This window comes from Eleutherodactylus coqui, chromosome 11 (assembly GCF_035609145.1).
Source record: "Eleutherodactylus coqui strain aEleCoq1 chromosome 11, aEleCoq1.hap1, whole genome shotgun sequence".
In the NCBI taxonomy this organism is placed as follows: Eukaryota; Metazoa; Chordata; class Amphibia; order Anura; family Eleutherodactylidae; genus Eleutherodactylus; species Eleutherodactylus coqui.
Window position 1 is genome coordinate 54,360,431 of NC_089847.1, and position 12,874 is coordinate 54,373,304.

The 12,874-nt window shown below is 48.4% G+C and overlaps 1 protein-coding gene across 1 annotated transcript in view; it reads right to left on the reverse strand.

Moving 5' to 3' along the window:
• The window catches only part of LOC136582865 (transmembrane protein 272-like), a 67,050-nt gene that overhangs the window by 32,487 nt on the left and 21,689 nt on the right, over positions 1–12,874 (reverse strand). Inside the window, exon 4 of the mRNA XM_066584142.1 lies at positions 7,003–7,062. Within this exon, the coding sequence (XP_066440239.1) occupies positions 7,003–7,062 (60 nt within the window). The remainder of the gene's footprint in view (positions 1–7,002; positions 7,063–12,874) is intronic.

Here is a 12,874-nt window from a genome sequence, read left to right on the forward strand (position 1 = left end):
GAATATAACTGGTTTTTATTTTTATATATAAAAGGCATTATTATAGTAGGGGCATGACAATGAGAAGCACTATTACCAAATGTGGTTTTATGAGGGGTATTACTACCAAATAGGGGCATATAGGGGGGATTATTACCAAATGGGTGCCAATAATGGGCATTATTACCAAATGGGTGCCACATCTAACCATGTGCAGTAGTGTGGAGGCTGTTTTTTGCAGTGTTGCACTTTTTTTTTTTTGTATATCGGCCGTGCAGAGCATTGCGTCCTGCAGTAATTTTACATTGTCCAGGGCCAGTAGTGGTGAGGCAGGGACAGAAGACATATTTAGTGTATATAGGCAGTGGGCCTTTCCAAAAACATTTGGGAAAAAAAATCTATTTGGTCTGCCTGTGACCGTCCTCAGTGTACTGGGTCTCTGCTGGGGGTAGTTGTCCTAATTCATACGCAGCCGGCTAAGTGTTACAGCAGGCTTGCGCAAAATTCTTTCCTGCCTCTGTGTTGCCTCTTACATCACCGCTGTATTCCTGTCCACAAGTGTACTGGGTCTCTGCTGGGGGTAGTTGTCCTAATTCATACACAGCCAGCTAAGTGTTACAGCAGGCTTGCGCAAAATTCTTTCCTGCCTCTGTGTTGCCTCTTACATCACCGCTGTATTCCTGTCCAAAAGTGTACTGGGTCTCTGCTGGGGGTAGTTGTCCTAATTCATACGCAGCCAGCTAAGTGTTACAGCAGGCTTGCGCAAAATTCTTTCCTGCCTCTGCTGTGCGTTCCGTAAGCGAAGTCAGCCTCCAACCACAGGCCAATAAGTGGCACATTTAATTACAGCGTTCTGTTTCTGCACTACTGGTAATACACCATGCTGAGGGGTAGGGGTAGGCCTAGAGGACGTGGACGCGGCCGAGGACGCAGAGGCCCAAGTTAGGGTGTGGGCACAGGCCGAGCTCCTGATCCAGGTGTATCGCAGCCGACTGCTGTGGGATTAGGAGAGAGTCACGTTTCTGGCGTCCCCACATTCATCTCACAATTAATGGGTCCACGCGGTAGACCTTTATTAGAAAATGAGCAGTGTGAGCAGGTCCTGTCGTGGATGGCAGAAAGTGCATCCAGCAATCTATCGACCACCCAGAGTTCTGCGCCGTCCTTTGCTGCAACTCTGAATCCTCTGGCTGCTGCTCCTCCTTCCTCCCAGCCTCCTCACTCCATTACAATGACACATTCTGAGCAGCAGGCAGATTCCCAGGAACTGTTCCCGGGCCCCTGCCCAGAATGGCCAGCAATGGTTCCTCTCCCACCGGAGGAGTTTGTCGTGACCGATGCCCAACCTTTGGAAAGTTCCCGGGGTCCGGGGAATGAGGCTGGGGACGTCCGGCAACTGTCTCAAGAGCTTTCAGTGGGTGAGGAGGACGATGACGATGAGACACAGTTGTCTATCACTCAGGTAGTAGTAATTGGAGTAAGTCCGAGGGAGGAGCGCACAGAGGATTCGGAGGAAGAGCAGCAGGACGATGAGGTGACTGACCCCACTTGGTTTGCTATGCCTACTGAGGACAGGTCTTCAGAGGGGGAGGCAAGTGCAGCAGCAGGGCAGGTTGGAAGAGGCAGTGTGGTGGCCAGGGGTAGAGGCAGGGCCAGACCGAATAATCCACCAACTGTTTCCCAAAGTGCCCCCTCGCGCCATGCCACCCTGCAGAGGCCGAGGTGCTCAAAGGTCTGGCAGTTTTTCACTGAGAGTGCAGACGACCGACGAACAGTGGTGTGCAACCTTTGTCGCGCCAAGATCAGCCAGGGAGCCACCACCACCAGCCTCACCACCACCAGCATGCGCAGACATATGATGGCCAAGCACCCCACAAGGTGGGACGAAGGCTGTTCACCGCCTCCGGTTTGCACCGCTGCCTCTCCCCCTGTGCCCCAACCTGCCACTGAGATCCAACCCCCCTCTCAGGACACAGGCACTACCGTCTCCTGGCCTGCACCCACACCCTCACCTCCGCTGTCCTCGGCCCCATCCACCAATGTCTCTCAGCGCACCGTCCAGCCGTCGTTAGCGCAAGTGTTGGAGAGCAAGCGCAAGTACACCGCCACGCACCCACACGCTCAAGCGTTAAACGTGCACATAGCCAAATTTATCAGCCTGGAGATGCTGCCGTATAGGGTTGTGGAAACGGAGGCTTTCAAAGGTATGATGGCGGCGGCGGCCTCGCGCTACTCAGTTCCCAGTCGCCACTACTTTTCCGGATGTGCCGTCCCAGCCCTGCACGACCATGTCTCCCGCAACATTGTACGCGCCCTCACCAACGCGGTTACTGCCAAGGTCCACTTAACAACTGACACGTGGACAAGCACAGGCGGGCAGGGCCACTATATCTCCCTGACGGCACATTGGGTGAATTTAGTGGAGGCTGGGACAGTCAGAGCCTGGGACAGCTCACGTCCTACCCACCCCCAGAATTGCGGGCCCCAGCTCGGTGGTGGTACCTGCGGCGGTGTATGCTTCCTCCACTAAAGCACCCTCCTCCTCCTCCTCCGCAACCTCTGTCTCGCAATCTAGATGTGTCAGCAGCAGCAGGACGTCGCCAGCAGTCGGTGTCGCGCGGCGTGGCAGCACAGCGGTGAGCAAGCGTCAGCAGGCTGTGCTGAAACTACTCAGCTTAGGAGAGAAGAGGCACACGGCCCACGAACTGCTGCAGGGTCTGACAGAGCAGACCGACCGCTGGCTTGCGCCGCTGAGCCTCCAACCGGGCATGGTCGTGTGTGACAACGGCCGTAACCTGATGGCGGCTCTGCAGCTCGGCAGCCTCACGCACGTGCCATGCCTGGCCCACGTCATTAATTTGGTGGTTCAGCGCTTTCTGAAAAGCTACCCACGCTTGCCAGACCTGCTCGGAAAGGTGCGCCGGCTCTGCGCACCTTTCCGCAAGTCCCACACGGACGCTGAAACCCTGCGTACCCTGCAACATCGGTTTCATCTGCCCGTGCACCGACTGCTGTGCGACGTGCCCACACGGTGGAACTCTACGCTCCACATGTTGGCCAGGCTCTATGAGCAGCATAGAGCTATAGTGGAATACCAACTCCAACATGGGTGGCGCGTGGGAGTCAGCCTCCTCAATTCTTTACAGAAGAGTGGGCCTGGTTGGCAGACATCTGCCAGGTCCTTGGAAACTTTGAGAAGTCTACCCAGATGGTGAGCGGCGATGCTGCAATCATTAGCGTCACCATTCCTCTGCTATGCCTCTTGAGAAGTTCCCTGCAAAGCATAAAGGCAGACGCTTTGCGCTCGGAAACAGAGGTGGGGGAAGACAGTATGTCGCTGGATAGTCAGAGCACCCTCATGTCTATATCTCAGCGCATTGAGGAGGAGGAGCATGAGGAGGATGAGGAGGAGGGGGAAGAGACAGCTTGGCCCACTGCTGAGGGTACCCATGCTGCTTGCCTGTCATCCTTTCAGCGTGTATGGCCTGAGGAGGAGGAGTAGGATCCTGAAAGTGATCTTTCTAGTGAGGGCAGCCATGTGTTGCGTACAGGTACCCTGGCACACATGGCTGACTTCATGTTAGGATGCCTTTCTCGTGACCCTCGCGTTACACGCATTCTGGCCACTATGGATTACTGGGTGTACACACTGCTCGACCCACGGTATAAGGAGAACCTTTAAACTCTCATACCCGAAGAGGAAAGGGGTTCGAGAGTGATGCTATACCACAGGACCCTGGCGGACAAACTGATGGTAAAATTCCCATCCGACAGCGCTAGTGGCCGAAGGCGCAGTTCCGAGGGCCAGGTAGCAGGGGAGGCGCAGAGATCAGGCAGCATGTACAGCGCAGTCAGGGGAACACTCTCTAAGGCCTTTGACAGCTTTCTGGCTCCCCAGCAAGACTGTGTCACCGCTCCCCAGTCAAGGCTGAGTCGGCGGGAGCACTGTAAAAGGATGGTGAGGGAGTACGTAGCCGATCGCACGACCATCCTCCGTGACGCCTCTGCCCCCTACAACTACTGGGTTTCGAAGCTGGACACGTGGCCTGAACTCACGCTGTATGCCCTGGAGGTGCTTGCTTGTCCTGCGGCTAGCGTCTTGTCAGAGAGGGTGTTTAGTGCGGCTGGGGGAATCATCACTGATAAGCGTACCCGCCTGTCAACCGACAGTGCCAACAGGCTTACACTCATCAAGATGAACAAAGCCTGGATTTCCCCAGACTTCTCTTCTCCACCAGCGGACAGCAGTGATACCTAAACAATACGTAGGCTGCACCCGCGGATGGAAGCATTGTTCTCTATCACCATCAAAAACGTGGACCTTTTAGCTTCATCAATCTGTGTATAATATTCATCCTCCTCCTCCTGCTCCTCCTCCTGAAACCTGACGTAATAACGCCGAATGGGCAATTTTTCTTAGGCCCACAAGGCTCAGTCATATAATTTTTGTAAACAATTTTTATATGTTTCAATGATCATTAAAGCGTTGAAACTTTCACCTGAACCAATTTTTATTTTAACTGGGCTGCCTCCAGGCCTAGTTTCAAATTAAGCCACATTAACCAAAGCAATTAATGGGTTTCACCTGCCCTCTTGGTTGGGCATGGGCAATTTTTCTGAGGTACATTAGTACTGTTGGTACACCAATTTTTTGGGGCCCTCGCCTACAGTGTAATCCAATTAATTTTTTGCCCACCTGCATTAAAGCTGACGTTACATCAGCTGTGCTGGGCACTGCAATGGGATATATTTATGTACCGCCGGTGGGTTCCAGGGAGCCACCCATGCTGTGGGTCCACAGGGAGTTGTAACTGCATATGTCTACTTCTAAAAAACCCCAGTCTGACTGGGGCATGCAGTGCGGGCCGAAGCCCACCTGCATTTAACATGACATTACCTCAGCTGTGATGGGCAATGCAATGGGATATATTTATGTACTGCCAGTGGCTTCCTGGCACCCACCAATGCTGTGGGTCCACAGGGAGTTGTAACTGCATGTGTCCACTTCTAAAGAACCCCAGTCTGACTGGGGCATGCAGTGTGGGCCGAAGCCCACCTGCATTTAACATGACATTACCTCAGCTGTGATGGGCAATGCAATGGGATATATTTATGTACTGCCAGTGGCTTCCTGGCACCCACCAATGCTGTGGGTCCACAGGGAGTTGTAACTGCATGTGTCCACTTCTAAAGAACCCCAGTGTGACTGGGGCATGCAGTGTGGGCCGAAGCCCACCTGCATTTAATCGGACGTTACCTCAGCTGTGATGGGCACTGCAATGGGATACATTTATGTACAGCCGGTGGGTTCCAGGGAGCCACCCATGCTGTGAGTGCACACGGAATTCCCATTGCGGAGTTGTACCTGCCTGTGACTATTTATAAAAAAACGCAGTCTGACTGGGGCATGCAGACACCTTTACAGAATGAATAGTGTGTGGCACATAGGTTCCCCATTGCTATGCCCACGTGTGCAGCTCCTGATGGCGGTGGCACAGGATTATATTTCTCATTGCTTCTGTACAGCATTGTGGGCTATCGCCCCGCCCCTTTTAAAGAGGGTCGCTGCCTAGCCACCCATGCTGTGGGTCCACAGGGAGTTGTAACTGCATGTGTCTACTTCTAAAGAACCCCAGTCTGACTGGGGCATGCAGTGTGGGCCGAAGCCCACTTCATTTAATCGGACGTTACCTCAGCTGTGATGGGCACTGCAATGGGATACATTTATGTACAGCCGGTGGGTTCCAGGGAGCCACCCATGCTGTGGCTCCACAGGGAGTTGTAACTGCATGTGTCTACTTCTAAAGAACCCCAGTCTGACTGGGGCATGCAGTGTGGGCCGAAGCCCACCTGCATTTAATCGGACGTTACCTCAGCTGTGATGGGCACTGCAATGGGATACATTTATGTACAGCCGGTGGGTTCCAGGGAGCCACCCATGCTGTGGGTGCACATGGAATTCCCATTGCGGAGTTGTACCTGCCTGTGACTATTTATAAATAACCGCGGTCTGACTGGGGCATGCAGACACCTTGACAGAATGAATAGTGTGTGGCACATAGGTTCCCCATTGCTATGCCCACGTGTGCAGCTCCTGATGGCGGTGGCACAGGATTATATTTCTCATTGCTTCTGTACAGCATTGTGGGCTATCGCCCCTTTTAAAGAGGGTCGCTGCCTAGCCGTGCCAACCCTCTGCAGTGTGTGCCTGCGGTTCCTCCTCATGGCAGACGCACTTATAAATAGACATGAGGGTGGTGTGGCTATGAGGCCAGCGTGTGGCATGAGTGCAGCTGAAGGCTGCACAGGGACACTTTCGTGTGCGCTGTGGACACTGGGTCGTGCAGGGGGGGGGGGGGGGGGGGTTGGGCAGCATGTAACCCAGGAGAAGTGGCAGCGGAGTGTCATGCAGGCAGTGCTTGTGCTTTGTTGGAGGTAGTGTGGTGCTTAGCTAAGGTATGCATTGCTAATGAGGGCTTTTCAGAAGTAAAAGTTGTTGGGGGGGGGGCACTCTTGCCGCTATTGTGGCTTAATAGTGGGACCTGGGAACTTGAGATGCAGCCCAACATGTAGCCCCTCGCCTGCCCTATCCATTGCTGTGTCGTTCCCATCACTTTCTTGAATTGCCCAGATTTTCACAAATGAAAACCTTAGCGAGCATCGGCGATATACAAAAATGCTCGGGTCGCCCATTGACTTCAATGGGGTTCGTTACTCGAAACGAACCCTCGAGCATCGTGATAATTTCGTCCCGAGTAACGAGCACCCAAGCATTTTGGTGCTCGCTCATCTCTAATTGTGGTATAATTGGTAATATTGGTCTGTAGTACACTTTGTTCAATAGACAGCATGGAGTTAAAATGTAAGCACTGTATGGAGGTAATATTTATCCGCATATATTTTTTTTGGCAGTGGGTGTAGCCTTAGCAATGTTCAGAGGGGACGTACTCATTTATGCTGTGTACTGTATGTTTATATGCAGCATACATTCCAAATGGTATATTTTACATGTATGTAACTTACCCATAACAATCATGGCATTGCCTAGTATAATCCAAACGATTATAGCGGATATCTGTAAATCTAGAGAAATGATTTAACATTCAGTAGAACAATAATAATACATGTAAGGTTATGTGCACACCACATTCCACTTGCATAGTCCATGTATGAGCCACGTAATCTTGGTAGTTTCATAGAAGTTATGCATAGACCCCTCTACACCCCTGATGAATACCAAGAGTATCCTTATATCCTACACTAGGCAAGTATACATCAATGTACAGTGATAATTGTGCACAAAAAACAAATTTGCTTTTACAATAATCATCTCAATTTAATCAAATGTAAAAAAAATAGTAGCCAAGCATTGGACCATCCTCATGCAGGATGAATGTTTGGCTTTGCTGTTGGAAGATGTATGTCATATTGTCTACAGGAAGGCACTAGGTTTGTCTGGCATATTATCCCCCAGTTATATTTCATCTGACATCGTAACAGTAATTGGTTAATAAATATGCATACATATAATTACATGTGTAATTATCTGAAAGTTGTAGAACATTTACAGACACAAGAGGCGTTATTACTAGAGATGAGCGAGCATACTCACTAAGGGCAATTACTCGAGCGAGCATTGTCCTTAGCGAGTTCCTGCCTACTCGGAAGAAATGATTCGGGTACCGGAGGGGGGGGGGGGGGGAGGGACGGAGGGGAGATCTCTCTCTCCTGCTCCCCCCGCTCTCTCCCGCAACTTACCGCTCTCCCACGCCGCCACCCGAATCTTTTCTTCCAAACAGGCAGGTACTCGCTAAGGACAATGCTCGCTCGAGTATTTGCCCTTAGCGAGTATGCTCACTCATCTCTAGTTATTACCTTTCAGATCAAGGATTATATGAATTACACACTATTTTGTGTGTGCAATGTCATCTTTTTTATTACTCAACATCATAAAAATGGTTTTTGGTATAGAGAAAATCCACAAACATAAATGTGGTGGGGATCGCAAAAACTTTGTAATAGAAGGGCTTACTAGATATTTGTGCAAGGCGCCAGAGTCCGCTGGCATAACTATAGGGGATGCAGGGGATGCGGTTGCACCCGGGCCCAGGAGCCTTAGGGGGCCCATAAGGCCTCTCTTCTGCATATAAGGAGTTCAGTACTATGAAGAAAGCATTATAGTTGGGAGCCCTGTTACAGGTTTTGCATTGGGGCCCAGGAGCTTCAAGTTACACCCCTGCCAGAGTCCCTAATGGATTGAATCTAAAACAAAAATTTATGATGCACAATTATTTTTTCCTTTATAGGTTTGGACAAATATATTATGATTGGGATTTACTATAATTGTTGAATAATCTGTCTGTATTTTTTCATTCGGGTTGTTGGTCACAGCGGTACCTCATGATTTCTCTGATGTCGTAATAGGTGGATTGTTCATGTCCTGGACAGGTCAGTTAACTGTTTATTTTCTTGTCAAATATGGTGAGTCTTATGTTTTAGATTTATGTATGATATCAAGAACGAGGTCACTTGTTTTTTAACATTGCAAATTGTACAGTACATGCACACATCCATATGTTATTAGGGTGTACCACACAGTGGTTTTTTAGTATCAGTTTGCATGCAGCATAAGTGTTATTGTTCAAATGCATTTCTGTTTGATATTTTGGATAGTTATATAGGTTATACCTGGTAAAGGTTATATGCCGGACATCAATACGTACGGAGATCCAGTTGAGCAGTTAAATTGACAGTCTAGGAATGCTATAACATATGCTTACAGTGGGTCTTATAGCGATAGGTTGTGTCTCTTCCCTGGCTCATGAGTAGGATTGCATTTACATGGGTCGATGCCACTTTGTGGTAGTGGTTATGGCTGGCAGCAGCCGCCATTGGGAATGGCAGAAGCTCTTGGCTTGGGTTGCGGCCACACACCAGTGTTTGCTACATGTGAACACATCCTAACTGTGGAACATATCACTGAATAATATTTGCATTAAGAAATATGTGGCTTAGTTTATATTTGTCCTTAGAAGTGACATGAATATTTCATTTGGGTATGACTGCTGTAGTTACGGGCAGCTATATGTGCACTTGTTTCTTTGTGTAGTATTAGGCCTTAGTCAGACGGGCGTTTTTTCGCGCGATTTGCGGATCGCATGACGGATGCGCATCCGCAAATCGCGTGACCGGTGCGCGCAAGTCGCCCGCAAATCGCCCGAAAATCTGCTCCTAGCCGCGTTTCATTAGAAACGGGCCGGAGCTGTCCAGCGCATTGCATTCAATGGAGACGGCAATAGAGCCGGCTCCATTTAAAGCAATGCGCTGCGGGCGAGTGTGGGATGAATTGTCGGGAAGGGCTTAAATATATAAGCCCTTCCCTGCAATTCATCCTAAAATGTGTAAAAATAAAAAATATATATGTATTCACCTTCTCCCGGCAGCCGGAGCTCCGTGCGGCCGTCCTGCAGTGGGTGTGAAGGGGGTGTGAGTCAGATCTGCCCCCTGATTGGCTCAGCGCTGAGCCAATCAGAGGCATGTCTCACTCACACCCATTCATGAATTCATGAATGGATGTGAGTCAGACCTGCCCCTGATTGGCTCAGCGCTGAGAGGCAGCAGTCACTCACCCATTCATGAATTCATGAATGGGTGTGTGAGTGAAACCTGTCTCTGATTGGTCAGGGCTGTGACTAATCAGAGGCAGATCATTCAGCAGGCGGGGATTTTAAAGCCCCGCCGGCTGAATAGTGCCGAGAAGCAGTTCAGGAGAACTGACAGCGGCCGCGGCTGGACTCCGGCTGCAGCGGAAAGGTGAGTATACAATTTTTTTTTTATTTTAACACATTTTAGGATGAATTGCAGGGAAGGGCTTATATATTTAAGCCCTTCCCGACAATTCACCCCGCGCACGCCGGCAGCCCATTGCTTTCAATGGAGCGGCTGTATTGCCGGCTCCATTGAATTCAATGGGCAAACATCGTTCTTCTCTGTCACAGCTGTTACAGAGCACATATAGAGAAGAGAACAGGAATCGCAGATCGCAGATAGGTGCGATCTGCGATTTCTGTTCTATAATTTATCGGACGAGCGCATAAAAAGCGCTCATGTGTCCGATACCATTGCAAAGCAATGGTTTTATAAAATCGCCGGACGCATGCGCATGCGCAAATCGCGGCTAAAAACGCCCGTCTGACTAAGGCCTTAATGTGAACTTGTACTTGGTTATATCTTTTAGCGATAATTGAATAATTTCTTTTATATGTATATCTTATTGGCTTAATGTAATTAGTTGTTGGCCTTTACAAGGTGCGGACGAAGACATTTTTCCTATATTAAGATATTTTTTTTATGATCATGTGATATTTAGTGTCAGTGATCATTTGATTAGTCTTCACGTGTTTTTGAGGCCACGACTCTGTGCTTACAACATATAGGTATTCTGTTCTTTTTATACACGTGTTTAATTGTGGGATTTATGTAGTAGCTTTAAAAGGGTTTGCAGTGTGACTTGCTGATAAGTACAACTAAGGACATTTTGTCCGAAACTTATCAGTGGTCAGCACTTGGTGACAATTATGGCTTGATATTTTTAATTTTTTGAAAATATAGCATTGTAATTTTTCTTCTTCTGACATCATGCTGGACACTAGATTTTGTCTACATGTTTGCACCAATGAGTAGAGCGGAGTCCCTGTGTGCAGTGTGAATTAAAGTTCCTGTGCCAACTGATGCCCTGATTTGCTTTGTTTTGATCTATCAAAGTATGATCTCAACAAAACGTTTGAGACAGGTCTGTTATCAAAACATAATCAACAGATCCTTTGAGCTCCATAAGCTGTGGGTCTGAGCTTCATTTAACCCTTCCCGCTCCAGGGCGTAAGTTTACGTCCTGGGAGTGGGGTACTTCCCGCAACAGGGCGTAAACTTACATCCTGGGGATAGCGTGTGATCACATATGATGCCGCGCTATCCCGCAGCAGGAGCCGACTGTCAGTCACAGCTGCCGTCCTGCTGCAACAGTGGGGGGGCATCGGAGATGCGCCCCCCCCCCCCCGCTGTTAACCCTTTCCCTGCCGCGATCTAAGTAGATTGCGGCAGGGAAAGAGTTCACAGAGGGAGCGCGCTCCCTCTGTGTCTTCGGCCGGCTCCCGCGATGTTATCGCGAGAGCTCGGCCTGTCGCCATGGCAACAGGATGTCAGAAACTGGCGTCCCGTGTTGCCAATGCCTGAGATTGCTGTGTAAGCGATAAGGCATGGCAGGGCAGTAGCCCTGCCATGCCCTATCACAGCGATCATCAGGGCTGTGGTGAAAGTCCCCCAGAGGGACACAAATGTTGTAAAAAAAAAAAAAAAGATTAAAAAAATGACTAAAAAAAATGTTAAAAAAAATGCTTTTTATCAGATTAGCATAAAAAAAGTAAAAAAAAATTAAAACCCCACATATTTGGTATTGTCGCATCCGTAACGACGCGCACAATAAGTTACACATGCTTCTGCCTATGCACGGAAAAAAGCATAAAAAACACTAAAAAAATCTGAGGCAAAATGCTAATTTTTAGCATTTTGCCTCACTAAAAACGCAATAAAAGTGATCAAAAAAGCCGTATGTACCCCAAAATGGTACCAATAAAAACTACAGCTCGTCTCACAAAAAAAAGCCCTCGTAGAGCTCCGTACATCAAAAAATAAAAAAGTTACAGGACTTTCAATGCAGCGATTTAGAAAAAAAAAAGATTTCCAAAAAAAGGGTTTTTATTGCAGTGGAAAAACCTAAAAAAAATGTAAGAATTTTGGTATCGTTGTAATCGTATCGACCCGCAGAAAAAATATGGATTGTCTTATTTATGCTGCATGATTAACACTGTAAAAAAAAATCTATGGCAGAATTGATGCGTTTTCTCTCCCTGTTATCATAAAAAAAAATAAAAGTTTTACAATATAGTCTATGTATTCAAAAATCGCACCATCAAAAACTACAGTTCGCCACACAAAAAACAAGCCCTTATTTGGCCGCGTCGAGGGAAAAATAAAAAAATTATGACTTTTGATAAACGGAGAAGAAAATCCGCCAAAAATCCTTGCGTCCTTAAGCCCAAAATAGGCCATGTCATTAAGGGGTTAATAAGACTTTTTCTGCCAGCTCATCCCACAGATGCTTGGTCACATTGGGATCTGGGGATGAAGTCAACATGTTGAACTATTTATCATGGCCTAGTATGCCCCAACACACCACCCTGCCATCACTGACCATTTCTGAGAGGTAGGTCAGCCACCTCAGTTTCCATCAGACAATACACTTTGGGGTTATGGATGCTTAAAGCGTGCAGGGTAGAAATGAGCGAGCGTACTTGCTAAGGCAAATTACTCGAGTGGGTATTGCCATTTTCAAGTACATGCCCGCTCGTGCCAAAAAATGCGAGGGGCATTGGGGGAGAGCGGGGAGAAATAGGGGGGGGATCTCTCTTTCTCCTCCCCCCCTGCTCCCCCATGCTCCCTCCCACAACTCACTGTTCACCCCTGTCGGCCCCCGAATGCTTTGGCACGAGCGGGCATGTACTCGAAAATGGCAATACTCGCTCGAGTAATTTGCCTTAGCGAGTACACTCGCTCATCTCTAGTGTAGGGATGACTAATACATTGTAAAGCTTTATTCTAACAATGATTAGCAGTGCTTGGGTAAAATATACAAAAGAAAATATGTACAAAATTGTACGGAACATACAAATACACACAAACACTATGAAAACAAAGAGGAATAAAATAACAGAAAATACTATGAAGTTGTTTCAAATAGTCCAAGGAGCGCATTGAATGGGGACAGGCTGGCATTTAGATGTCATTCCTGGGACTGACAAATTGGTGAGAGGACCCCTCTTTGTTTTAAAGCCTCTGA